The 26,744-nt window shown below is 63.6% G+C and overlaps 2 protein-coding genes across 2 annotated transcripts in view; one reads left to right on the top strand and one right to left on the bottom strand.

Moving 5' to 3' along the window:
• The window catches only part of ROBO4 (roundabout guidance receptor 4), a 33,241-nt gene extending 29,045 nt beyond the window's left edge, over nucleotides 1–4,196 (top strand). The window contains exons 17-20 of the mRNA XM_067563175.1: nucleotides 194–415; nucleotides 997–1,394; nucleotides 1,822–2,070; nucleotides 3,197–4,196. Coding sequence (XP_067419276.1) covers nucleotides 194–415; nucleotides 997–1,394; nucleotides 1,822–2,070; nucleotides 3,197–3,381 — 1,054 coding nt within the window. The 3' untranslated portion in view covers nucleotides 3,382–4,196. The remainder of the gene's footprint in view (nucleotides 1–193; nucleotides 416–996; nucleotides 1,395–1,821; nucleotides 2,071–3,196) is intronic.
• Nucleotides 4,197–5,952: 1,756 nt separating this feature from the next.
• Nucleotides 5,953–26,744, bottom strand: part of ROBO3 (roundabout guidance receptor 3) — a 106,631-nt gene continuing 85,839 nt past the window's right edge. The window contains exons 10-28 of the mRNA XM_067563190.1: nucleotides 23,694–23,775; nucleotides 22,413–22,581; nucleotides 20,212–20,378; nucleotides 19,603–19,724; nucleotides 19,146–19,362; nucleotides 18,669–18,787; nucleotides 18,345–18,516; nucleotides 17,682–17,876; nucleotides 16,163–16,186; nucleotides 15,710–15,752; nucleotides 15,454–15,605; nucleotides 14,792–15,067; nucleotides 14,303–14,459; nucleotides 13,641–13,862; nucleotides 8,510–8,691; nucleotides 8,156–8,263; nucleotides 7,673–7,849; nucleotides 6,984–7,135; nucleotides 5,953–6,404 (exon numbers count right to left, since the gene is read on the bottom strand). Of these exons, the coding sequence (XP_067419291.1) occupies nucleotides 6,393–6,404; nucleotides 6,984–7,135; nucleotides 7,673–7,849; nucleotides 8,156–8,263; nucleotides 8,510–8,691; nucleotides 13,641–13,862; nucleotides 14,303–14,459; nucleotides 14,792–15,067; nucleotides 15,454–15,605; nucleotides 15,710–15,752; nucleotides 16,163–16,186; nucleotides 17,682–17,876; nucleotides 18,345–18,516; nucleotides 18,669–18,787; nucleotides 19,146–19,362; nucleotides 19,603–19,724; nucleotides 20,212–20,378; nucleotides 22,413–22,581; nucleotides 23,694–23,775 (2,748 nt within the window). The 3' untranslated portion in view covers nucleotides 5,953–6,392. The remainder of the gene's footprint in view (nucleotides 6,405–6,983; nucleotides 7,136–7,672; nucleotides 7,850–8,155; nucleotides 8,264–8,509; nucleotides 8,692–13,640; nucleotides 13,863–14,302; nucleotides 14,460–14,791; nucleotides 15,068–15,453; nucleotides 15,606–15,709; nucleotides 15,753–16,162; nucleotides 16,187–17,681; nucleotides 17,877–18,344; nucleotides 18,517–18,668; nucleotides 18,788–19,145; nucleotides 19,363–19,602; nucleotides 19,725–20,211; nucleotides 20,379–22,412; nucleotides 22,582–23,693; nucleotides 23,776–26,744) is intronic.

A 26,744-nucleotide genomic window follows, 5' to 3' on the forward strand; every position in this document is an offset into this window, starting at 1 on the left:
TGGAGACACCGGAGCAGGGCGGGAATTCCCTCCTCGCTGCCCACAGGTCGGTTCCAGCAGGGGGCCAGGGCAGCCCGGGGGGCTGATCTGGGCGGGGGGAGGCGGGGCAGGCGAGGGCATGAGGGGCGTGCCAGGGACCCGCATGGCAGCCTGGCGGCGAGCTCCCCCCCGCCGATGGTGTCTGTGTCTCCAGGAGCAGAGCTGGCTTGGAGGCACCCAGGGCTTTCCCGGCTGGAGAGTCGCCGCCGAGCACGCGGGATGCCCCTGGGGGGAAGCTGCCCTCACCCTCGGTGCCCTACTGCCGCCTCGCCGCCGCCTCGCCCGCGCCCTCCCTCGGCGACGACTCGGAGGCCGTGCTGACGCCGGGCCAGGTGGCCGAATACCTGGAGCTCAGCGTGGAGGATGAGGCCCAAGGGTAAAGGCAGCCGCCTGGCCAGGGCTCGGGAAACTGCCTGGGGCCGAGGCCCAGGAATCCTCTCCCCAGCCCTCGGCAGGGCCCAGGGGCCAGGCACAGCCTCTCCCTGCAGCCACCGTGTATCACTCCCCCTCTGCTCCACACTCATCCACACACCCTCAGCCACACACACACCCGCCTGCACGGCTCATCCACACACACACACCCGCCTGCACGGCTGACCCACACACCCCTGACTGCACACTCATCCACACAAACACACCCACCCACCTGCATGCTAACCCCCACACACCCACCTGCACACTCATCCACACTCACACACCCGCCTGCTCACTCACATTTTGCAAAGCGCTCAGGCCGGATGCTGGGCCCCGGGGAGCTGGGTGGGACCCCGGGCAGGGTGTTGTGGGGTTGGCCCTGGGAAGTGCAGAGCTGGCCGTGAATCCCTCAGGAGCCAGGCTTTGCCGAGGCAGGGATCGGAGCCACCCCAAGGGAGCCCAGCCTTCTCTGCGCGGGGGCTGCGGCGTTCCCCGCTAAGACTGCTGCCCACTTTAATCCAGCTCCATGTTCTCTCTCCAAAGGCACCAACAGGAGCGCGCCGCCTCCGTCCCGCAGGCCTGCTGCCCCCCGCACACCTACGGGTACATCTGTGGCCCGCTGCCCTCCGAGCTGGGGGTGGGTCCTGCCCAGGAGGAGGACGATGACCCCGACACGGAGGGGGCCAGCTGCCACGCTATGCGCAGGTACTGCCGGACACCCTCGTCCAGCCGCAGCGAGGCCGAGGGCTCCCTGGGCGGCTCCCTGCTCAACGGCTGGGGCTCGGTCTCCGAGGAGAACTTCACCAGCACGCGCTGCAGCCTGGTCAGCTCCTCCGACGGCTCCTTCCTCGTGGACGCCAGCTTCGCACAGGCCCTGGCCGTGGCCGTGGACAGCTTCTGCTTCGGGCTGAGCCCCGGCGAGGCCGAGCCGGGCTACCCAGGTACACGGATCTCATCCCCCTGCCCAGAGCCCAGGGGATAGGAGCCTTCCTGGGGCTGACCGGTGTCACCCCTCCACGGACAGCCCCCGTCCCAGCTCTGAGACGCAGGTGCCCAGGCAGCCTGTGGGGCGGGCGCTGATCTCTGCTCCACCCGCTGAACGTCAGCCTGGGAATGGCCTGGCCCTTCGCCCTGCCCTGCGGCGAGCACCGGGACTTCACAGCCGTGCTGCCCTTCTGCTGCTCCGGCTGGGCCAGTGGGACCCCTAGTGACGGTGGGTGGGGGCCATGGGGACCCTGTCTGCCGCCTGTGCTGGGGGTGGGCGCGGGCCAGCCCTGCGGGGGTCCAGATGTGAGGTCCCTGGGGTCACCCTCTCTCGCCCGCCCCTCCTGATCCTCGCCACGTAACCGGGGGCTGCTGTTTCCACAGACTTCTCACCGCCCGCCTCCCCGCTGGCTGGGCTCTTCCCCACTCCCGAGCGCTGGGAGAGCGCGGCGTGGGCGGGCGCAGAGCCCCTTCCCCTTCCCGTGTGGGAGTGGGGCGCCGGCTGGATGGAGGAAATGGAGGCCACGTACTCCCAGGGGGCCGAGGGGACGCCTGCCCCTGAGAAGCCGGACGAGGGGAAGGCAGCACTGAGCGGGATCCGGCCCTTTGCTGCCCCTGGGCATGGGCCAAACGGCAAGTGACAGTCTGGTGCTGCCTGGCACAGGGTGACTGTGTGTCGCTGACGGGCGCGGGCTGGGCCCTGCGGGGTGGCTTGCTCCGGCATTGCAGCACTGCATGCTCCCCGGCCAGGGGAGCGCACGCCCCAGCCACCGGGCCTCTCCTGGGGGCCGGGCAAGTGGCACGTGGGCGCCCTCGGGCAGCCCTGGCCTGCTTAGGACACTGTGCTCACTGGGCAGCTCTCGAGTTGCCCCCTTGCAGGCAGCGCTGAGCCAGGAGTTCAGCCCAGACTGCAGTGCCCCGTGCCCCTGATGACTCCCCGGTGGGTCCCTGTCCTGGGGGCTGAGCTCAGTCTGGTGCCTGGGTGCAGAGGGTCGGGGAAAGGCAATTTGTGGCAGGATCCAGGGATCCTGGCAGACCCACACCTGCCCAGCTCTCACAACCGCAGCGAGGGCGGCCCCATGGGGTCTGGACGGGGCAGAGGAGAGGCCAGGAGCTGTGCCAGGTACGTTTCAGCCTGGATCCTCGATGCTCGGGTGTACCCAGCCCTGCTGCCCGTCTGTTGCTGGCTAGGACTCTCTCATGGCTCCTTGCCAGCACACCTCGCACTAGTGAGGCTGGCCGGCCGGTCTTGCACTCCCCGCTGTGTGCAGTGAGTCTCTGCTGGAGCTGGAATTAAAGCTAGGTTTCCCGGCTCTCTCCCCCATGCCCTGCCCTTGGTGTCTCTGCCGTGCAGGCAGCAGGACAGATGCCTGCCTTCCAGACCCTCAACCGGCTCGTGCCTCTGTGCCTGGCCCTGCCATGTGCCAGCTGGAGATGCCATGGCCCTGTGTGGGAAGCCCTGCCCGTCTCACGAGGAAACACGCTCAGCACGTCACGTCATCGGTGCCTGATGTCCAAATGATCCAGCCGCTTTTGTTCCACTGAGTCCCCCTGGGCCGAAACTTCTTGTAGCCGGCCTGCCGGGGGAACGTGGTCCAAACCGGCCTCCCGTGAACAAAGAGAATTCCCGTTTCCCCTCTGCCCAGGGCCGGGGACCCCCAGGCCAGGCCCGGCCCGGCCCACCCGTGGACTGCAGCGTCGCGTGCTGAGCTGCTCAGACGCTGCTGGTCGCTGGTAGTAAAAGGTGATTTCTTTCCAGGCCCCTGTGTGTCAGCATTCAGCAGCTCCGCCGGGGGGGCCATGGGAGAGCTCCAGGCCCCCTGCCCCGCTGCCCACGGCCCCATGCCAAACAGCATTGTCCTTTCCAGGAAGGGGGAGAAGCCCATGGAGCGGATGGCCGAGGGGACGCCAGGGCCGAGCATGTTCTGGACCGGGCAGGTGTGACGTCTGCAATGCCCGAAGCCCCAGGGAGATTCGGGGCAACGTGGGCCTGGGGGTTACTGATGTCCCCAGCTGCGGGCCCTGCTAGACCGGCCTGGCCCCTGGTTCTTGGCAATGCAATCCCTCCTGAAAGGACGTTGAAGCTCCCCCGCCTTGTCCTGCCCTCCCAGGGGAAAGGCTTGCAGGGACTCGCCAGCCTTGCGCGGAAGGGAGCAGCACTCAGCGGGCGAGACGGGACGGGCCAGGCCGACGGGGCAGCTCTTGGCAGAGCGGGCAGAGGCTGCTCCGAGCGGGAGAGGAACCACACCCAGCATGGCCTGGCCACGGAGCTGGCGGAGGCGTTTTCTCCCGAGTGCCTGGTCTCACTCCCACCCGCTGCCCCACTCGCAGGCTGGCGCCCCATGCTCTCTGGCAATGTGGGGCCCAAGCCAGGAGTCCTGTGGGTGGCTTCGGGGTGCAGATCTCTGCTCTGAGCCGCTGTCTGGGGCACTCGCCAGCGAGAGCTTTTCCTGGGCCCCACAGGGAGCCCCCTGCAGCTGCTGTCGTTTTACAGAGGCCTGCGTTTGCTTCACGGCGCTCAGCTCGCCCCAGGAAGCTGCAGGCTGGGATATCCAAGCTGGGGTCATTACAGCGTTTGGGCAGATCCGCGCAGGGGGCTCAACACTCGGCTCTTTGTAGCTTTTACAACGTCCTTTACTGGCTGCTTTGAGGCTTTTCCTAACCTGCCTGATTTCCCAACTACTAACGCTGCGTGGCCGCGGTCCTGTAAATAAAGAGCCCGGCCGCGTTCCTGTAAATAAAGAGCCCTTTTCCAGGGAGCTGAGCGCTGCCGTGTCACCTGCCGCACAGCATGGGGTGAGCCACGTGCGTCCCACCCGAGAGAGAGAGAGAGTGTGTGTGTGTGTGTGTGTGTGTGTGTGTGTAAAAGCTGTATAATATCCTGGCCGGGGGGTGGGTTCGACAGCAGCTATAGTACTGCCTGGAAGAGGCCTGGGGTCCCGCTGTGAGTGCAGGGCCCTGCCCGGGGACAGCTGCGTGTGCCAAGTCCCACGCTGCTGCTGGGTGGCCTCGACCGGCCCTGCCGGTGTAAGAATCCAGCCCGCTGCGCCGGGGGCGCTCGCTGGGCCAAGCTGGGAGGAAGGGTGCCAGGGCCTTGGAGGATGCGATTCAAATTCATAATGAGCTTGGCTAAACTGGAGAAATGGTCTGAAAAAAACAGGCGGAAATTCAGTCAGGACGAATGCAGCGTTCTGCAGGTAGGAAGGCCGGCTCAGTCGCACACGCACCCCACGGGAAGTGACTGCCTAGGAAGGGGTCCTGCGGAAAGGGAGCCAGGGGCTTTAGTGTGTCACAAGTGCAATGTGAGTCAACAGGGTCACCCTGCTGCAACCCAGCAGGGCGGGCGGCTGGTTGGTTTTTTTTGCATCAGCCTCACCTCCTAAGTCCTGTGCTCCAGCCCCCTCATCATTTTTGTTGTCCTCTGCTGGACTCTCCAATTTGTCCACATCTTGGCAACCAGGGCACACTGCTGACTCAGATCCAGCTTCTTATCCACTGTTACCCCCAGGTCCTTTTCTGCAGAGCTGCTGCCTAGCTCGTCGGTCTCCAGTCTGTAGCTGTGCATGGGATTCTTCCTTCCTAAGTGCAGGACTCTGCACTTGTCCTTGTTGAACCTCATCAGATTTCTTTGGGCTCAATCCTCCAAGTTGTCTAGGTCACTCTGTATGCTATCCCCACCTTCCAGGGTATCTACCACTCCCCCCAGCCTAGTGTCATCTGCAAACTTGCTGAGGGTGCAATCTACCCCATCCTCCAGATCATTAATGAAGATGTTGAACAAAACTGACCCCAGCACCGACCCCTGGGGCACTCCACGTGTTACCAGCTGCCAACTAGACATCAAGTCATTGCTCACTACTCATTGAGCCCTATGCTCTAGCCAGCTCTCGATCCATTTTATAGTCCATTCATCCAACCCATACTACTTTAACTTGCTGATAAGAATACTGTAGGAGACTGTATCAACAGCTTTGCTAAAGTCAAGGTATATCACATCCACCGCTTTCCCCACATCCACAGAGCCAGTCACCTCGTCAATCAGGTTGGTCAGGCATGACTTGCCCTTGGTCAATCCATGCTGACAGTTCCCGATCACCTTCCTCGCCACCAAGTGCTTCAAAATGGGTTCCTCGCGGCTCAGCCCTTAGCGTGCTGCCATCGTATCGCCCCCTCCTCCAGGCTGGGCCGGCTCCCAGGGCAAACCCCAGTTCAGGTTTATAAAAAGAAGCTCCCCCCTCCACCCCAATCCCTGGCCCTACGCCAGCCTCTCCAGACTGTCAGTGACCCCGATTCAAAACCAGTCCCCTCGGCTGGGGCCAGAGCTTTGCAGTGGGTCCAGCCCAGCGAGGGGCCCGAGGGGAAAGGGCACTGGGCGGGGAAGCAGGTGAGATTCGTAATACGTTTTCACTTGCCGTAATCTGAGCTTTGCCACGCGCAGCCCCGTGCCGCAGCAGAGCCATGGGGTTCATCCTGCTGCCCCGGCCCTGCCCCCAAGAAGCCAAGCCCCTCGCTCCGTCCAGGGGAACAAACAGCTTTATTGGTGGTTTTACAAAACGGTTCATTAGCTACCAAAAACAGCCCTGCCCATGCGAGGGGCTGGCCCGGCCGGCAGTGCCCATGGGGGGGATGCTCTCTGCGCCTGGCAGGAAGCTGCTCCTGCCCCAGCTTCCCGCCCCTGTCCTGTTGGGCATAAACCTTCCTTTGCAGAGCTGCCGGCTTGGTCCCGGACGGGCCCAGGCAGCCTCACCCGCGAGCCCCGTGTCCTGGCTATAAACACAGCCCGCCTGGCCCTGGCCAGCTGCTTCCAACCCCGCCTATTTACAAGGGACCGGGCCGCCCGGCTCCAGTCACAGGGTCATCAGTTAAACCAGGCCGAAGCCCAGCGCCCAGCCCAGCGTCTCCGGGCACAGCTCTGCTCTCAGCCTGCGGCCGCTCGCTCGGCCACACCGCCGGCTTCATCTCTTCTCCTGCAAAGAGAAACTCATCAGCGGGGCTGGGAGCCGGGAGGGGCTGGACGCAGGACCCCTCCACCTAGCCCCTCGCTGCGGGCAGCCTGGGGTCCCAGCCCCGGATCCAAGCCTGCTCGTCTTTGTGTGTGGTCCAGCTCCATCCCAGCCATCTCTGAGCCAGCAAGCACAGCAGAGCCCACGAGGACGGGGTGCGCCCTCCCCTGGGCATGCTTACAGCCTCCTAACGGCTCTGGCTTTGCCAGGATCCTCCCTGGCCAGGCCACGGGGAGCCAAGGCATCCTCCCTGCCCATCAGAGTGACTCATGGAGCAAGCCTTCCCCGCCCAGCTCACCTGCGCCACCGGCTGCAGATCCAGGAGAGCGAACCAGCCCAGGTGGCTTGCAGGGGAAGGGACGGGGGAGCCATCCACACCCAGCCCCTGCCTGGCACCCGACACCAGCCCTAGGCCAGGGGGCCATTGTGGAGGGTCCCAGTGTCCTGCCCCTGCAGGTGGCTGCCTGGGGCCACCTCTCCGTGGTCCCCAGTGCCGGGCAGGCCCCCCCGGTTACGGAGAGCGGGGCACGGGCGGCGGCTCACCTCACTGCGCTCTGCTGTCCTGTTGCGGCTGGCGCCGTGGCCCCGGGACCCCGTTGAGCCCCTGGAGGAGGAGCTGCCGGTCGTGGAGCAGTTGCTTGACACCTGCCCCCTGGAGAGGAAGGTGGGCCTGCTGTACGGGACGATCTCCTCCGCTGCAATTTAAGGGATGGGCGCGTGGGTGGGGCTGGCGCTGCCTCCCGCCCGGCGCATGCGGCAGATGCACCCGGCGGGCCTGGACCCCGCGGGGAGCCCCGGCCGCACGTGGCAGGGGACGGGGCCCACGGCGCTGCCCTGCAGCACACAGCGGCTCGCGGCCAGCTGCTGCGCCGGCACCACGTGGCGTGTGATCTGTAACGGGGTGGGGCCCTGCCATGGAACCGCGATCCCAGCACGTCTGCTCAACGCCACGGGTTCAGCCTGCCCTGGGGTCCCGCACGGCAAGCAGGAGCCAGCCCGGGGTAGGAACGTGGAGGCTTGGGCTGCCTGTGCCCACAGCAGGCACCTGCCTGTCCGTGCCCGAGGGGGGCTGGTTTCTGAGCAGCTCTGGGGAGGAGGTGCTGGCGGTGGGGCCAGGAGCACGCAGGAGAACAGCCCCCAGCGTGGTGAGGGCGAGGGGCTGTGAGCACGAGCTGTCCTGCAGTGGGGACGCCCCCCAGTCTGGCCGGGGGAAAAGGGGGAGCTGGCATTACCGTCTCGGTGCTGGTGCTGGCCCGGCGCGGTCCGATGGCCAGCTCTCCGCTCTGTGGCGCCGGCACTGCTTGCGTCCCTCTCCAGAGAGGAGGCGCTGCAGGCCGGTGGTGGCGCAGGGAGCTGGGCAGAGGCGCCGGGGTCCTCGCTGGGCGGTGGCAGTGGGGGCGGTGGGAGATCTGTGCGGGAAGCGGGGGAATCATGTCAGCGTGCCAGTCAGGCTGTGCCCATCGCACCCAGCCGAACCCGCTGCCCCCGCCGGCGCCTGGCAGAGCCCCTGACGGGGAGGGGGAATGGCTCGGAGGGGGCCCACCGGCTGCCCATCAGACAGAAGAGCCAGGAGCTGGGCTGCCCATCCTGTTGCCCGGCCGGGGCGGTGGGAAAGGGCTGCTCTGGCTGGCGTAGTCTTGGGCATCCCAGCGAACAGCTCCCTGGCTGGCTGGGCAGCCGGGGCGTTCGCTGCCAGGGGCCGTGCCCACACTCACCTCCCTGTTTCTTCTCCCGGCGGTAGTGGCTGGGCTTGGCTTTTTTCTTGGCTCTCGCCTTCTGTGCCGGGGCGAGGGATGCGTCACCGGGGGCAGGACGGGCTTTACCTGTCGGCAAAGGCAGCGTGAGCCCCTGACCTGCCTCCGCCTCCCATCTCGTCCCACGGGCGCTGCGTGGGCAGGGGCCTGGCTCCCTGCTCCCTCAGCGCGGCGCCGGCCGGCGCGAACCAAGTTCTCCCGAGCTGCAGCGCCCCGATCCCTTCACGGAGCCCCCCCCTCCCCTGCACCCGCAGAGGCACTAGGCCCGACGGATGCTGCCGACGGCTGGGCCCAGGGGAACTGAGCTGCACCCACCTGGGCTCGGGGACGCGACGTTCTCGGCGCTGTGCGCTGGGGTCTGACTCAGGTTGCGTCTGTGTCCGTGTCTGGGCGTGTGGCCATCGGCCCCCTCCGTGAGGGCGGTGAGGTTGGGGTCGGACTGGGTCAGCGGGGGGCTCGGGGCCAAGGGCAGCACCCCCGAGCCGTTCGGCAACGGCCTTGAAAACAGCAAGGGCAGCCCAGTGAAGCCACGCGCCATCTGCCCCCTGCGCCAGGAGCCGAGGAATGTCTCCTGGCACCCACCCTGCCCCGGCAGAGCTGCACACACCAGCCGTGGCAGAAGCCCATCCGCTGCCCAGTGCTGGGGGCCCACCCCCGTTATCAGCTGTGCAGAATCCCCGCCAGCTGCCCCTGGGTGAGAGGAGACCCTGGCCTCCCTGGCCTCCAGGCTGCCCGCGGTTTAGGGGTAATTCATCGGCACCCAGAGCGCCACCTTGGGCATTCAGCACCGCTGAACCAGCTGGGGTGTCCTCGAACCCCACGGGGGACATCCTCATTCGAAAGCCATAGCCCAGGACCGACCCAGGCCAGGTTACGCGTGGATACTGCAGAGCGGGGGGTGGGGAGCCCAGGGCTGGGACGGCAGGGGGCTGCGGGTTGGGATTGAGGGGCACCGGCAGAACTAGCACGCAGGGGAGTTGTACTGGGGAGGTCTCTATGACCCGTGGGGCAAGTTTGGTGCCTGTTAGTTTGTCGTGTGCTTGGTTTGCCGTGTATCGTGTGGTCAGTTCGGGGTTTAGTGGCCGGCTAGGCTAGGCTGAGAGCTTCCGAACGGGCTCCATCCGGCCGGCCTTGGAGCCCTAACCCCTTAGGATCCCTTGGCCAGAGCTAGCTCAGGAAGAACAAGCCAGCTCCTGCGTGACCAGGGGAGCAGCCAACGGGAGTTTTGGGAGGCGCTTTCGAGAGGGAGTGTGAGAGCCAGAGACACCGACCAAACATTCCCTAAACCGAGGCCAAGAACTGCACCCCGCAAACAAACAAACCATCCAGCCGGAGTAAAGAGAAGGCAGGTGGGGCTACCCAGTGTATTGCACTGAATGCAGCATGCGCGCGTCCCTGCCTCGTGGGCAGATGGCGTGATCATTCAGTGCAAGCAGCTCCTGGCCCTCAGAGACGAATACGGGCTCTGGGGACCAGCATGGCTGAACTGGAGGAGCTAAGGGAGACAGAGACAAGACTTTCCAGGGCACAGGAGAACTGTCCCACCCCCAGTCTGGCAGCCTCTGTGCTGTGGAGGATGAAAGTCTCCGGGGAGGAGAACATCAAACTGGAGGGGAGGGAAATGATCCCGTTGTTGGGACCCTCCTTCCAGAGGATGTCCTGGTTTCCTCTCGCACTGAGGCTACCTCTCCGGGGGAGGGGACCCCCGTTATTAGGAAGAGCCAGGTAACAGCACTGTACTGCGGTTTGTGATGACCGGGAGAACCACATGGTGTCTTGCCTGCTGAGCGGGAAGGTTGCAGATCTCTAAAGGATCTAGACAGACGTATGTGCCGTGCTGGGGAGGAGCTGGTGGTCGTGGTACATGCAGGTACCAATGACACAGGGAAGGATAGCAGAGAGGTCCCGGAGGCCAAATGTAGGCTGCTAGGTCAGAGATTGAAGTCCAGGACCTCCAGGGTAGCATTCTCTGAAATGCTCCCAGTTCCATGCACTGGGCCAGTTGGCCAGGCAGAACTGCAGGGTCTCAATGCGTGGATCAGATGATAGCGTGGGGGGGAGGGATTTAGGTTTATTAGGAACTGGGGAACTTTTTGGGAAAGGAGGAGCCTCTACAGGAAGGATGGGCTCCACCTAAACCAAACCAGAACCAGATTGCTGGCAGGTAAAGTTAAAACGGTTGTAGAGGAATTTTTAAACTAAGAGCTGGGAGTAAGCCAACAAGTGCGGAGGGGCACACGGGTCAGACAGACACATCCCTCAGGGATGAAATTATTAAAAGGGGAATTCTGTATCCTAGTAAAAAGGCTTGGAAAGAAGTTGGTAAAGTACGCGCGGGAGCTAATGCGGACCAGGCAAACGTAAAAGAGTCCCATTTAAATATAACCCATGAAGGGTAGAAACTGTACAGGTGCATATGTACAAATGTTAGAAGTTAAATACTAAGATGGGAGAGGTAGAGTGCCTGGCATTAAATGAGGCTATTGATACAACAGGCATGGTGGAAACCTGGTGGCACATTGCTAATCAGTGGGACCCTGTAATACCAGAGTACAAGGCAGGAACGACAGAGCAGGTTGCGCTGGTGGGGGTGCGGCACTGTATGTGAAAGAAAGCATGGAGTCAAATATAGTAACAATCTTAAATGAATCAAAATGTACCATCGAATCCGTATGGCTAGAAATGCCATGCTTGAATAGTAAGAATATAGCAGTAGGAATATCTTACCGACCACCTGACTAGGACGATGATGGTGGTTGTGAAATGCTTAGGGAGATTAGAGAGGAAGCAAAGGCAGAAAACCCAATAATGGAGGATTTGAACTATCCTCATACTGACTGGGTACCTCAGGATAAACTTTCTTGACACCTTAAATGACTGCTTCTTGGAGCAACTAGTCCTGGAACCCATGAGAGGCGAGGCAATTCCTGATTTAGTCCTAAGTGGTGCACAGGATCTGGTCCAAGAGGTAAATATAACTGAACCCCTCGGTAATAGCGACCATACTGTAATTAAATTTAACATTCTTGTAGTGAGGAAGTGCCCAAACCCCCAACACACTAGCATTTAACTTCAGAAAGGAGAACTACACAAAAACGAAGACGCTAGTTCAACAGAAATTAAAAGGAACAGTCACAAGAGTGAAATGCCGGCAAACTTCATGGAGATGATATTAAAACGCATTAACAGAGGCTCAAACTAAATGTATACCCCCAAATAAACAGAGTAAGAAGACTAAAAAAAATGCTACCATGGCTACATAGCAGAGTAAAAGAAGCAGTGAGAGGCAAAAAGGCTTCCTTTAAAAATTGGAAGTCAGATCCTAGTGAGGAAAATAGAAAGGAGCAGAAACTCTGGAAAGTCAAGGGTAAAAGCACAACAAGGCAGGGCAGAAAGAAATTGAAGATAAGGACACAACAACTAACAGCAAAATGTTTTTTAAGTACATTAGAAGCAGGAGACCTGCCAAACAATCAGTGGAGCCACTGAACAATCAAGGTGCAAAAGGAGCATTCAAGGAAGAAAAGGCTGTTATGGCAAAGCTAAATAAATTCTTTGCATCAGTTTTCACCGCACAGGTTATGAGGGAGATCGCCATACCCGAGCCATTCTTTTTATGTAACAAGTCTGAGGAGCATCCCAGATTGAGGGGGTCTTGGAACAAATTCATAAATTACACAGCAATAATTCACCAGGACCAGACAGGATTCGCCCAAGAGTTCTGAAGAAACTCAAATGTGTGATCACAGAACTCCTAACTGTGGCATGTAACCTATGGCTTAAAACAAAATGTGTCCCAGATGAGTGGAGGCTAGCTAATGTGATGCTGATTTTTATAAAAGGCTCCAGAGGCAATCCTGGCAATTACAGGCTGATAAGCCTAACTTCAGGACTAGGCAAACTGGGTGAAACTATAGTAAAAAACAGAATTGTCAGGCACACAGATGAACACAGTATGGTGGGCAAGAGTCAACACAGCTTTTGTAAAGGAAAATCATGCCTCACCAATCTTATGGAATTTTTGAGGGACTAACAAGCGTATGGACAAGGGTGATCCATTGGACATAGCATACTTGGACTGTCAGAAAGCCTTTGACAAGGTCCCACACCAAAAGCTCTTAAGCCCAGTAAGCAGTCATGGGATAAGAAGGAAGGTCCTTTCATGGATCAGTAACCGGTTAAAGGACAGGAAACAAAGGGTAGGAATAAATTATCAGTTTTCACAATGGAGAGAGGCAAATAATAGGGTCCCCCAACGATTTACAGTGAGACTAGTGCTGTTCAACATAATGATGGGGAGAAGGGGTACACAGTGAGGTGGCAAAGTTTGCAGATGATACAAAATTACTCAGGATAGTTAAGTCCAAAGCTGACAGCGAAGAGTTACAAAGGGATCTGACAGAACTGAACGGCTGGGTGACACAATGGCAGATGGAATTCAATGTTGATAAATGCAAAGTGTTGCCCATTGGAAAACATCATCCCAACTATCCATACAAAATGATGGGACCTAGACTAGCTGTGAACACCCTAGAAAGAGATCTGGGAGTCACTGTGGTAGTTCTCTGAAAACACCTGCTCAATGGGCAGCGGCAGGCAAAGAAGCGAAGAGAATGTTGGAAATCATTAGGAAAGGAAACAGCAAATATCATAATGCTGCTATTGAAATCTATGGCACATCCACACCTCCAATACTGCGCCGAGTCCTGGTCACCCCATCTCAAAAAGGCAGAGAGAAGGGCGATGAAAACGATGAGGGGGATAGCACAGCTTCCATATTAGGAGAGATTAAAAAGACTGGGTCTGTTCAGCTTTAAGGGGGGGAATGACAGAGGTCTATAAAATCATGACTGGGGTGGAGAAAGTGTTAGTTATGGTGTTAGGAAGTGTTATTTACCCTTTCACGACACAAGAATCAGGAGTCCCCCAATGAAATTAGTAGGCAGCAGGTTTAAAACAAACAAAAGGAAGTATTTCTTCACACAATGCACAGTCAACCTGTGGAACTCCTTGCCAGGGGATGTTGAGAAGGTCAAAACTGAAAGAGGGTCCAAAAAGAACTAGATGAGTTCATGGAGGATAGGTTCATCAATGGCTATTAGCCAATATGGGCAGCACCCCCATGCTCTGAGTGTCCCTACACCTCTGACTGCCAGACGGGGGATGGCTCCCTCAATAACTGTCCTGATCTGTTCCTTCCCTCTAGGCACCTGGTGATGGCCGCTGTCGGCACAGCAGATGCTGGGCTAGGTGGACCATTGGTCTGACCCAGCATGGCCACTCGTGTGTGTGGGGAGCCCCAGTCTAGGATAGCAGGGGCTGCAGGCCGGGACTGAGGAGCACTGGCGGAGCTGAGTGGGGAAGCTGGCATGGCTCAGCCTGGGAAGGCCTCGGGGACACTCCCAGCAGTCTGAGCCTCAGGCACAGGAGCGGGGGCGCGTCCTACCGGAGCAGGTGGGGGATCTCGAAGTGGTGCAGCCTGGGGATGTCCTCAGCGGCTCTCAGCTCATCCCGCGGGGAGGGCGTCAGCGTGGCCGTGGACTGCTGACCGTAGGAGTGGGCAGGCGAGGCGGCGGTGCCACGGGGCGGGGGGCATCGCTCCTCCTGGCCGTTCTCCATCAGGTAGGTGCGTTCGGGCAGCGGGGGGCACCACTCCTCCGCCTCCGCGCTGCAAGGGGGGGTGGGGGAGACATTAGACACCTGCTGGGGCGCCATGGACCTGGACAGCACCTTTGGCTCCCACAGCCGCCCCGCCCAGCTCCCTGTGCATCTCTCGTCCTGCCCGGCTCCACGCATCCCGGCCCAGCTCGTGTGTGCAGGATCACGCCCAGCCCCGCAGGCTTTGGAGAGGCCGTGGCAGGGCACGCACGCTCCGTGGGGATGGCCCCAGTGCGTTGCACGGAGCCCACGACCGGCCAGTCTGGCAATGCCATAGCTCCGTCTGGCCCCGCCCAGCTCCCCGCAGCGCCTCTGGCAGGGCTGGGGCAGTCTGGCGCGGGCAGCGGCGTTCGCCCAGCCCTGGCGCTGACTCTGCTGCGCCGCGGGGCACCGAGATCCTGGCCTTGGCATCGCTGGATGTTTGTGCGGTGGTGCCGTCCCTGCGCTCACCTGGCAGCCAGCTCGTCTTCCTCTTCCTCCTCCTCCTCCTCCTCCATGTACTGGCTCAGCTCGCTGGCAGGGGGCGGCGGGGGCAGCACCTCTGTCCAATTCAGCGAGGGCGTTTTCACCGGCTTCCCCCTCGACTTCGCTTTGCCGATCTTTGCCACTAGAGAGACCGGAGCCGGACAGGCATTTCTCACACAGCGCGTGGGGCAACCCCAGCGAGCCCCTGCGCCACATGGGCCGACCCGCAGGGAGGGGGCTACGCAGCCCAGGCCCAGCCGATCCCCTTTGGAGACGCACACGGGGCTTCCCAGCCCTCGGCAGGGTCCTGGGGATGCCCCTGGCAATGGACCATGGCTCCCTGCTGCTGGGGGAGCCAACTCAGTGCCTGGCACCGGCTCACTGGGGCAGGCGGGACAGGCTGGCCCCCCACCCCGGCCCCCCGTGCCCAGACGGGGCACGAGCGGCACAGAACTTGCGATCCGGCGTCCCTACCGTGCTCGGCTCTGCTGCGCTCCGGCAGCGCGTACTGACTGCTGCAGGGGCCGGGCTGGGTGTGGCGTGGGTTCTCCTCCTCGTGGGGAGAGGGCAGGCCGGGCCCCCCGTACGGCGCCACGGGCGTGGTGGCGTACGGCGTGGTGTGCTGCGAGAAGGCCCCGTTGAAGGTCCTCATCTCGTCGCTGGCGGGGTCGATGGTGCTGTAGATGGGGCCGTCCCCCACGCCCGCCCCGAACTTCTCCGTCTGGGCGAGGTAGTTGGAAATGCCGACCTCTGTGGGGGCGAGTCACAGACACCGGCCACCTTGCTATCGGCACAGCTCGGCTGCTGCGGAAGCCACAGCACGGCCCGTTTGGGGCCAGCGGCTCCTGCGCCTGCCCCGTGGGCTCCAAGCTGCTGCCCGGTTCCGAGCTCCCAGGGGTGGCCCAGCTGCCTTGGGCGGCTTCCCCCGCCCTCTCTGGGAGCTCTGCCCAGCTGCTCCCCAGCAAAGCCAGCGTGGGTCCCCCAGAGATGCACGTAGCTGGCGCCTTCACCCGCCCAGCCCCCAAAGCCTTGGGACCGAAGCTGCCCCACACATGGGCCTGTTCATCCTGACCCCTTTCCTGGAGCTGCTCTAAGCCCCCCCCTGCCCTGGCCTGACCCCCCCATCCCACGAGTACCATTGTAGTATCTCTCCGTGGCGTCGTGGCTCCCAGGACAGCTTGTGCCCGGCTCCTTGGCATTCCCATTGCGCAGCAGGTTGGGGGCGGGCCACGAGTCCGCCAGCCACGGGTAGCTGGAGGCGCCGGTGGCCATGGCCAGGAGGCCCGGTCTGCGGGGGAGAGAGGCAGGGTTGGGGGGACCCTGCACGCTGGGTCGCACGGCTGGCGGGTTTCCCCTGCCAGCCGGGGGGGAGAAGGGGAGCTCTGCACTCACCTGCTGGTGCCGCGGGCCGGCCCCTCCGCGTGCGGGAACGAGACTAAAGGAGACAGAGACGTTGCCGTCAGCCCCCGCTGCCGGGAGCCGGGGGGTCGGGCCTGGCTGCCCCCTTCGGTTCCAGAGCACCGCGACCAGGCCGTGGGGAGCAGGCAGCTCGCCCAGTTCAGCGGCCGCGTCGTGGGCCGGAACCAAGGCACCTCCCAGGCCAGGCAGGTCTCTGAGCGACGTGGGCAGGGCGGGGCCGGGGTTCACGTTCGGGTGAAGGGGGGCGAGAGACGGCAGCAGTGAGATGCGCCGGGGACGCCTTGGGCGCCGGGTGGCCGCTCGCCTCCTCCTGTGTTCAGGGAAACCGGCCCGGGACTGGGTGGACCGTCTTTGCAACTCCGGTCGGGTCAAGGGGTCCAGGGAGCCCCAGGGCTGGGGCGGGGGCGAGAGAGGGAAGGGCCTTACCTGCCGGCGTGTAGGCAAAGGAGGCTGCAAGAGAGGAGGGGACACGGTCAGTCACAGCAGCTACAGGCGGGGGGGGAGGAGGGGGCGAATGCCAGGGCATAACAAGGGGGGGGTGGGCGCCGGGGCCCGGCACGGGGCAGGGGGGTGAGCATGCACAGGCTGGTGCGCTCTGGGGGGAGCGGGTGGGGTGACACAGAGGCCCTGCGTCCCTTCGGGCCACAGCCTTGTTCCCCTGGAGCTGCCTCTGCAACAGTTCCCAGCTGCCTGGCACCCTGGGGAGCCCCGCGCCACCCTCCCGGCCTCCCCCGTCACCGCCTTGGTGCCCCTTGGGGGCAGCGGGCACAGGGTCTGGCAGGGATCCCCGGATCCGAGAGATGCATTAGAATTCCCCAAAGGCTGGCAAGTGAGGTTTCACCCAGAGCCAGCCGCCCCTGGGTGTCATAAGCACTGGGAGATGCACCCCCAGGTAGGAGCGGGGCAGCTGTCGCTAGAGAAAACGCTGCTCCTAAGAGGGGAGTTGAGGCCTGTCAGCAGGAGGGGGCAGCGCTCGGAAGCGTCCGTTCAGGCGGCTGGTGACAGACCGTGGTCTCCACCCCGTTGCTGGGAGCAACCTACGGCCAGCGACATGCTGACCCTGCCGCTAACTGGGACGGGGAACAGAGGAGGAAGGAAAGCCCCGGGTGGGACGGGACAGTCAGTGGGTGTTTGCCTGTTTGCGAAGAAGGACAAAGGGTTGGTCTGATGTACCCAGGGGTACCAAGAGCCGAGGAGACACGCTGGCAGGGCGCTGTGTGTCCTGACCGAGAGCCCGGCTGGAGAGTGCGGGTGAGCAGCAGTGCCCGGGACAGGACAGCACCTCGTTCACGGCGTCCCAGCACTAGACGTGCGTGGATATCGCCCGCTCTGTAACCACGTGTTCCCCACACCGCTCCACCCCCCAGAAACCACCGGCCAAGTCTGTGTAACCGGGTCTCAGCGCCGGGCATGAAGCGGGGCAGGGAGCTGAGGGGAACAGGAGAGCTGGTGCACTGTCGCTTTGGCGGCAGTGGGTCGGCGCGCGCCGCGGGGGCCCAGGGGACGGGGCGGGACGCTCCAGGGATGTGCTCGGAGGTTGCAGCATGCCAAGTGCTATGCCACAGGGAGAGCACGGGAGAGTGGGGAGCCCTAGGCGGGGCTTCACAGCCATGTGGGGCGGGCGGGAGCTGTAAGCAGAGGGGGCCCCTGCACACCAGCCAGGCTCGGGGAAAGCTGCCAGGCTGCAGAGATGGCCCCCCGCTGTGTCCCAGGCAGAGCCTCTCATCGGGAGTGTGGGGCTGGAGGTGGGGAGAGCTGATCTCTGAGGTCCCTGCTGCATGGTGGTGGGCATAGGGGCAGTGTCTGGTACATGCCGGGGGGTGGATCCATAGCACGCGACGCCGGGGGTGAGGGATGTCCCTGGCGGGCGGTGGGGGCCTGGTCCTGGTGATGGGGATTAGGGGGGTAACTGGTGGGGGGGGTAGGGGGGAGCCCAGCACCTCACCCGTGTAATGGCTCAGCTCCTTCCTCTTCTTCCGGCGGCAGTAGATCCAGACGCTGAAGCACATCAGGATGACCCAGCAGGCGCCGCCAATGCCCGCGATGAAGGCCGGCTGCTTCACCACGTCTGCAATCTGCTCGGCCAGGCTCACGTTCTCGCCGCTGCCGACGGGCACCGATCCCTGCTCCGAGGCAGGCTCTGTGGCGGGTACAGGTGGCGACAGCAAGGCAGTGAGAGGGCGTCTGCACGGCCCGCGGGGGCCGCAGGTCCCGTCTGCCTGGGAGGCAGCATGCAGGGCAGCTGGCACCTGTGTCCCTTCACGCCACCCCCCTCCTCTCATGGCCAGTGGCTCTGCTGCATCCCCACGAATGCCCCCAGTGCCAGGCCACACACCCCTCCCTCCTGCTGCCAGCATCCCAGGAGGCACTCAGCCCCAACGTCCTTCCCCTTCCCTGCCCGGTCAGCGCCAAGCAGCCCAGCCCAGCCCTGCCGGGAATGCCCCCGGGCAGCGTATGCCAGACAGAGCCGCCCCCCTTCACATCAAGCGGGCACAGGTGCATGCAGTTACTGGGGAGAAGGTCCTGGGCGCGCTCTGCCAGCTAGTGGGGCAGCAAGGGGCATGACGGGAAGCTGGGCGCAGGGCAGCTCCGCGGAGCGCACACTCACTGATCTGGATGGGGACGGGCGCGCTCCTCACTCCTACGCCGGCGCTGGTGACCGCGGCCACCTGCGTGCGGTAGAGCACCCCGGGCACCAGCCCCTGCAGCACCGCCGAGCGCACCGTGCCCTCCACGCTGGCGTTGAGGTGGAAGCGGCTCTCGTTGGCCAGGCACCAGATCTGCCGGGGAGAAGGATCTGGTGAGCCGCAGCTCGCGGGGTGGCGGGGAGCAGCCGCCTGGCCCGATCCCTGGCAGGGGATGCGGGCCGGGCAGGACTCCCCAGAGGGGTCGGGTATCACGGACAGGGGCCCGCTCACCACGGCGCCCTCACCCGGTAATCTTGGATGATGCCGTTCTGCTCGCCGGCGGGGGGCGGCTCCCACGACACGCTGATGCTGGTGCTGTTGCCCACTGTTACCACGGTCACCGCCTGCGGGGGGGCGCTGGGGGCTGGGAGGGAGGAAAGAGGGTTCACTGCGGCTGAGCTGGGCGTGGCACCGAGCCTCCCGCGGGCCCCTGGACCTGCTCCGGGCACAGCCAGGAGCCGTGCCGCGCCAGGCACCGTGCAGCCATGGCCCCACGCCCCGGGGAGCTGCCAGGCCGGGACGGGCACGACGGGGCAGCCTGTCCACGAATGCCCGGAAGCACTTTGCACGCTTCCCCTCTAAAACAGCCCTGGACCCCTCCCACGTCCAGGGAACCCAAGCCCCTGCAGGTGGCTCATCGCTGGCCCATGGCAGCCCCCGGGCCCCGCGCTAGGGCCGAGCTCTGAGCAGGGGGAAGAGCCCGCGCACGGCTAGCCACTGACCTTCCTCCGGCGTGCGCACGGCCAGCACCTCGCTGTCCGTGCCCTGGAACTCGTCGAAGTAGGGGCGCAGCTTGATCTCGTACTCCTGGCCCTTGCGCAGCTCCAGCAGCACGGTGCTGCGCTGGGCCGGCGCCTGCACGTCCTGCGCCAGCCAGGCGCCGCCCCGCGGGCGGTACATCACCCGGTAGCCCTGGAGGAACTGGGCCTGGCGATTCACCTGCGGGGAGGGGACCAAGCCCCCGGACAGCATTGAGGCGCGTCCGCCCATGGACCCGACAAGCCACCCACTCGTCCCCCCTGCCCTCTGCACGGCCCCATTCCACCAGCCTCCCATACTGCCCCGGCCCCCTGGGCGACGCACCTTCAACGCTGCCCCTGCACGCCCGCCTGCGCTCTGTGAACTTCCCTGCCCGCCTCCACCGCGCCCCCCCGGGGCCCTGCCGGAGCCGGTACTCACAGTCCAGGACACCTGGATGGTGGTCGAGGTGAGGATGACGGGCTCCAGCAGCTGCACCAGCACCTGGCCGAGCTCACGCTGCACCTGCCGGTGATCCACGCCCTGCCTGGTGGGGCTGACATCTGCCAACAAACCCAGCCGTGAGAGCAGCGCCCGGCCCGACGGCTCTCCTCGGAGTGACGCCACTGCACAGAGCAGAGGACCGGGGCACAGGATCCGGTGCAGGTGCCCACAAGCCAGCCAGGGGGCTGGTACGTAACTGTCTCCTGGTGCCCACTAGGCCCTGCTGCCCAAGGAGCCCGCAGGGACGGCCGGGAGCCCCTGCCGGGGCCAGCTGTGCCAATGGCCGGGGCTGCCCCTCGGCTGCCTGGACACATACCATTGCCCTGTGTGTCTGCAGCGGGCATGCAACAGGGGCTCGGCTGGGACCACAGCCCAGTGCAGGTCTCTTCACCAGGACTCCCATCCCACCACCCCCTTGCTCATGGCCATGCCTGAGAGTCCTCTGCCCATCCGCTTCCCCTCGACTGAGACCCCCGGGTCCTGCCAGCCCCTTCCCCCCCACGAAAACCCCACGCCTGGGCGTCCCCCGCCCCGCTCTGCCCTCACCTTGCGTGCGCACCGGCTCCGAGACGGGGCTGGGCTCGCTCAGCCCGTAGGCGTTGGCGGCACGGATGAGGAAGAGGTAGATGGTGTTGGGGTTCAGGCCGCTCACCGTGTGCTTCTCCACCTGCACGTTATCGGCCACGGTCTGCCAGGTGCTGCCTGCGGACTGGCTGCAGTGGGGTGAGGGGTGAGCCGCTGCCCCGTCATCTGCCGCCTCCCCGAGTGCGGGCAGGCATGGGGCAGTGCCCGGGCCTGGCCGGGCCCAGAGACCGGGCTCCCCATGTGAGGCCACAGCAGGGCCGGGGCCCCATAGAACGTCAGCAAGCAGGACCCCAGGGGATTTGCTCTATAGGGTTAAAGACCCGCTGCCAGGCAGGGGTGATTCCAGAGTCCAGCAGGGCCCGGTGGTGCCAGGGGAGTCTCTCTGCACTCCCAGCGCGACAGGGGCCAGCAAGGGACTCAGGGAGGGTCATGCCATGCAGATTCCTCCTCCCCCATCAGCCCATGGGCCCAGCTGTGGGCGATGCCGCCCCTGGCCGCCACCCCCTCCATGCAGACTGGCCTGCCAGGAAGGGGCTCCCGCAGCCAGGGGGTGATGGGGCACTCGGGCGAGGGCTCAGGCAGGGACAGGGGGCAGCAGCGCCATTGGCGGTGGAGAGATGGGCCCCGCTGCAGAGGCAGGTTACGGACCGCAGGCCCGCAGAGCCCTTCCTCGCCCCCCTGCTGCGACGCCTAGGGATGGGCTGTGGGGACAGTGACAGGAAAGCGCTGACTGACGTCTGACGGGCAGGAGCAGGCGAGCCGAGAATCGTGAAAGCCCCAGTAGGCAGACAGACAGACGGACAGGAGTGCAGACCACGGCCACGCACATACACACATTGTCGAGCACGCTTGGAACTTCCCCCAGTGCCCGCTGCCCCCCCTTGCCCACTGATTACCAGGGCACCCCGGCCATCAGTGCTCGCTCCCCGCAAACCGCGGAGCAGCGGGTCGAAGCGTTTGCCTCAGGCCAGCCCGAGCGAGAGCCAGCCCAGGCAGGGGGCAGGAGAACGGGATGGTCAGCGTGCCGGGGGCAGGGAACAATGAACCCTTAATGCCCAGCCCGCCGAGTGAGCCGCTGCCCAGAGCAAGACGCAGATCACAGCCACGCCTGGCAGGCGCCTCTCTGCCAACTGGAGTCCAGCCGGGCTGTTCTCACTGGGGAACTCGCCCCTCGGCAGGGTCTAGAGCCCAGATTAAAGGTCGGCTTCCCCTGGCCCAAGCTCACCGGCATCCCCAGGGGCTTCGTTAGGGGAGCCCGGGTACGTAGGTAGAGTATCTGCGCACGACTATGAAATGCAACAGCCTGCGGCTCAGGCAACTTGGGCTCAAGATCATGAAATCTGCCGGGAAAGGTGCAGGGGACGGGCCAAAGGGCCCCATCACACAGCGCGTGCGTTCTGGGCATGACGCTCTGGGGATTGCATTTCAGAGCAAAACCAGGAAAAGCTCCATCTATCCAACGCCACAGTTATTATCCCTTCCTCCCCAGAGCTATCAGCTCTGTAGCACCGCCTCTCATCCCGTCGCCCATCACCGCAGCCGCGTGCAATCCGTAGGAACCGCGAAGTCCCAGTGCGTGTACATGCAAAGTGCCCCGGGAGCCGCGCCGTGTGGCCGGGCTGATGTCGGGGGGCCGACTTGCTCGACCCTCATCTCCATCCATGGCCTGTTTCTTTGTTTATGGGTCTCAGTTTCTTTCCGATGGGGAAACCGAGGCACAGGGAGGTGAACCCGGAGATTTTCCAAAGTGGCCACTGACTTTGGGTGCCTCGGTTGCTGGTCCCAATGAGAGGTCCCCGAAGGACCCAATTCCCAGCAGTGCAGAGGCCGCCCGGATCCCACTGACGTGAGGGGAGCTTGGCACCACCCAAGCACCAGGCGCAACCACTGAGGCACTCAAAGGCAGTGGCCACTGGCAGAGGAAGGCGATCCCATGCTCCGTCCACTAGGCCACAGCCGTCTGCGCGAACAAAGAGGAAACCCGACCCAGCCGCCGGCTGTTCTCCGGTGGGGAGTGGAGCGCGACTGGGCACCGACTCTCCCCTGGGTCCGTGTTCCCAGCCCGGCCCCCATCCCTAGGCAGGCGCTCCCTGGGCCCCGTCACGTCTCTGTCCGTGAGGCCTCTCCGCGGGCGGGCGAGGCTGCAGCGCGCGCGCCGTTACCTGAACGCTTCGATGATGTACGCGGTGGCCGCGCCGCCCCCTCTCTGTGGGCCCGGCTTCCAGACCAGGGTGACGCTGTGCTTGGAGACATCGGTGACCAGAGGCGCTGAGGGGGCGCCGGGGAGGGGGCCCGGCTCGGAGGGCTGCACGTGGAGGTCAGCCCCGTTCTCTGGAGAAGAACAGATTGACGGACTGACAGGCAGCTCCAGGGAGGCCTGGCTCCAGCCCGGGCGTGTGCTTCAGGGACACAGAGACTTTCACTGCACGGGCACCGCTGCCAACCCAGCCCGCGGGCACTGCCATCTCTGCAAGCCTGAGACGAGCTGGCTGCCACAACCGCTGCCTCTCGCGGACGAGGCCCAGGACCCAGGGGGGCAGGACGGGAGAGGCACAGTGCCGGGCCAGCCTGGGGATGCCTGCCTGGCCGCAGCTCGTGCTGCACCCACTGGTGGGCAAGGCCTGCCCGTGCAGAGCTGGCAAGGCACCGGGAAGGGCCTAGGCCTGCCAGCAGTGCCCTGGGCTGAGAACGGAGCTGGGGGCTGGAGAAGCCCTGGGAAGCGTTTCCCGCAGGCTGGCAGCACCATGCCGAGGGGAAGCTGAGCTACGCCTGCTCTGATGAGCCGGTGTCCCGGCGGCTAGGGCTGCGGGGCCGTGGGCCGTCTGGGTGGAGAACTGCCCCCTTGCCCCCATCTGAACCCAGCTGCAGCCCGGGAACAGCAGCACAGCGGCCCACCCCGAGCTCTGCCTGGGGCAGGGGAAGCCGGCGTGTCTGTAAGTCCCGTCAGGGAGTGGCACCCACAGCAATGGCAGCGCGATTTCCCCCGAGCGGCCGACACCTGCGGGCCTGGTGCTCCCCGGGTTTGCTCTGTCCTGGAGAACAGCCAGTTCCTGCCCCAGCCGTCTGCCCAGAGATCAGGGAGGGGCCCGCAGACCGGGTGAGCCGGCACCGTTTAGCTGTCCCGTGCAGGACATGCAGCACGCCAACCAAGGCCAGCGCCACGCTCTCCCGGCAGCGGCTCTGAGCTAGGCACAGGTAAGGCCCTGGCAGAGAGAGCCACCAGCCTGGGGAGACGCAGGCCATCGACCCCAGGGCATGGGGCCAAGGAGCTCCCACGCGGCCCAGCTGGCGAGCCTGCCCCGCAGTGCCTGCATCCGGTGCAAACAAACACCTCCCCACACGGTGCAACCAGCAGGGACCAGCTTCCGCCCCGACCAGCCGCTAGCGCGGCTCACCCCACTGCCCGCCATCCCAGGGCCCAGCTGAACGGGTCCGTGACTCACCTTGCACCGCCAGGGCCCCGCTCCACGTCGTCTCCCCCGTCGAGCTGGTAGCCACGCAGACGTACAGCCCGGAGTCCGACACCTGCGTGCACCAAGGGAGCCAGTGAGACCCCAACCAGCGACCCCCTGGCAGCGCGCTGACATGGCTCTGCCACGCACACACCACACTCTGCCGGCGGGAGCTGCGGGGGCACGGCCTGGGGGGCTACGTCCTCCGAGCAGGGCAGACGGCACAGCCGAGGGTGCGATGCCAGCCAACTCCCCGTTCCCGGAGGTCAGGCAGAGGAGGCAGGCGGCCTGTGGGACGGGAGGGCAGCACGCGCAGAGGGGAGCGGAGGGATGGCTTTAACGCGCCCGTCAGGCGGGGCTGCCCCACTTTCCCCCAGGAACCGGCATGGCCTGATGAGGTGCCCGTCCTCGGGGACCACTAACTCATGCAAGCCCTGCTCTCCGCCTGACAGCTCGCCTCCGTTCCTGGGCAAAGAGCCACGACCGCTACCCAGCGACGCTATTCGGTGCAGCCGGCAGATGCATTAACCTCCTGACTCGAACACGGCAGAGGCACAAACCGAACGTGAAATCCTTGGCTCCCAGCTGAGGCCGGCCATCAATTTTTAAAGCGCTGTTTAGCGTGAGCTGTGTGTTTGGATAAGTAATTCATGAATAACCTCTGCTTTACCCCAGCGCCGCATCCGGCTCCACCAGGCAGCAGGCGCGCCCCGGGGGGCGGGGGGAGGAACGCAGACCCCACAGCCGTGCCCGCCCAGCAGCCCCGCACCACCTCGCTCTGCACACGAGGGCGCCGGAGAACAGGCTGACTGTTGTCATCACGGCTGAATGCCCCTGTTAGCATCAGGCGACTGGCGTCCCGCGGTGCCGGGCACTGCACCGACGCCAGGCCCTACCCTCACCGTCTGAATGCAGGCCAGGCTGCGACAGTTACGGTGCAGGGGGTAGGGGAGGGCAGGCGTGGCAGCACGCCGTGGCTACAGCAGGAGGCGGTGCAAAGCCAGGGGCTTCGGCGCTCCGGGGGGGGGGCGTCTTTGGAAAGAGGAGCCGTCCCAAATGGCGTTTAGCGCCTAGGACGAGTAGGGCTGACGTCTGCCCTCCGTCTTGTGATGTCCTGCGCTCCCTGCTGTTCTCCAGGGTATTCGGGGGCTCTCTGCTCTCCTCTGCCCCCTCCAATTTGCTCTTTAAAAATAAATGAGGTGTGCATGCCTGGACACACCGGCGTACATGCTCACACAAACGTGCCCTTGCACGCACACCCCCCCCGTGTGCACACGTACTGTAAGATTCTGTCGCTGCGCAATTCACACATACGCCAGGGAAAAAACACAACGCTCTCCCTTTCTCCCAGCTCTGCCCTCTGCCACAGCTCAAACGCCGCCCACTTGGCCTTCCAACGGGCCAAGCACCAGAGCTGAACGAGGCCTTGTCTACATGGGCGAGCAGCACCAGCGGCAGTTCAGATGTGATTCAAGCTTACGTAGGCAGACAGGCGCACGGCTAGGGGCACAGTCTGGTCCTGGGTTAGTTTAAGGCGATTCGGACTGACGTGGGGCTTGGGCCAGATTTTGAAAGGTGTTTAGGCATTGCTCAGCTTCACGTTGCAAGGCCTAAGTGACTTAGGAGCCCGGGGGGCTACATCTACACGACAGCAGCATAGCGACGGCCCTGCGGCTTGCAGGATGCACTGTAGTGCCCTAGTGCAGACTAGGCGGATAGGGTTTTTCCAGCGATGGAGATAAACCGCCTCTCCATCGACCTACCCGCGTCTACACCGAGGGTTAGGTCTACCTGACTGTGGCGCTCAGGGCACAACATTCTTGTAGCTAGGTCGACCTACATTTTAGGTGTAGATGAGGATTAAGTCTCACTTTCAAAAGTCACTTAGGGCTTGTCTACACGTAAAATACTGCAGCCGTACAGTGCGTTTCCGGTGCAGACACACCCTTCGACTAGGCCAAGAGATGGGGGTCTAGGCCATTCGCTAACACGTGCTAACGCCCACAGGCGATGGATCTCTCGGACCTGCGGGATGATTCTCTTCCATACACAACATGATGAGGATGGAGCCAGACAGTGGAGGTAAAGGCTGGGCTCCCTCGGGCTTTAACAAACCCAGCTGAGCCACGTTCAAAGCCGGAGCCTTGTCTGCACTAGACTTTCCGACCGCGTCAGTCAGAAGGGGCTAGGCAAGGCCAGCAGTGCTGGGGTGGTTCACCCGGTCCTCGTCCTCTAATCTAGACAAACCCCACATGGCCAACAGCTCCCCCTGCTGTTTCCCGTCCTTGGCGCCTGCCTGCCCCCGCTGTTCCCATCTCTCTCAAGACCCTGCTCTGGTTCCGGGGGGCTTCACCTCCCCCAGCGAACTAGCCTGTCCTGCCCACGCTGGTCCAAACACGGAGCTCTCCCCTGGCCCCTCCATTGCCCAGCGTGCTTTCTTTGATCACTATCAGATCTCTTTCTCCCTACCCCTGCTCCCTGCCCTCCACGCCGTACTGCCCTCTGCGGTACACTGCAGTGATGGGCGCGATCCTGATTCCCTTCCAACAGCGGGGGCCAGGCTGAATGTAACTGAAGAGCCAGCGACTCCAGGAGTGAGAACACAAGGCGTGCAGTCCCTCGGCGTTCAGCCACGGGAAATGAATGGGACCGTCCATAGCTGCAGTGAACCAAGGGCCTGCTTCTCATCCACCTGCCCTAGTGCAGCGTGGGGCACATCTGGGAAACAGGAGTGGCAGCATTTCACCCCCCCAGTGCACGAGGGTGACCAGATGTCCCCATTTTATAGGGACAGATGGATATTCGGGGCTTCGTCTTACATAGGCGCCCATCACCCGCCCCCCCGTCCCGCCTGTTCACACTTGATATCCGGTCACCCTACGGTGCACAAGCGCTGGCCAATGGGGAGCCGGGTCCAACGAGCCCATCCCAGGAGAGGCCGATCTAACAAACCCAGCCCTCAGCCCCGACCCTGCCCTCCGCTTTGCTAATGACTCTCCCTGTCTGGGTCAGTCCTGGGGACTCTTCTCTTCCAGAGCCTCC

The sequence above is a fragment of the Emydura macquarii genome, unplaced genomic scaffold, assembly GCF_026122565.2.
Source record: "Emydura macquarii macquarii isolate MOO-44397 ecotype Brisbane River unplaced genomic scaffold, CSIRO-AGI_Emac_v2 contig_312, whole genome shotgun sequence".
Taxonomy (NCBI): Eukaryota; Metazoa; Chordata; order Testudines; family Chelidae; genus Emydura; species Emydura macquarii.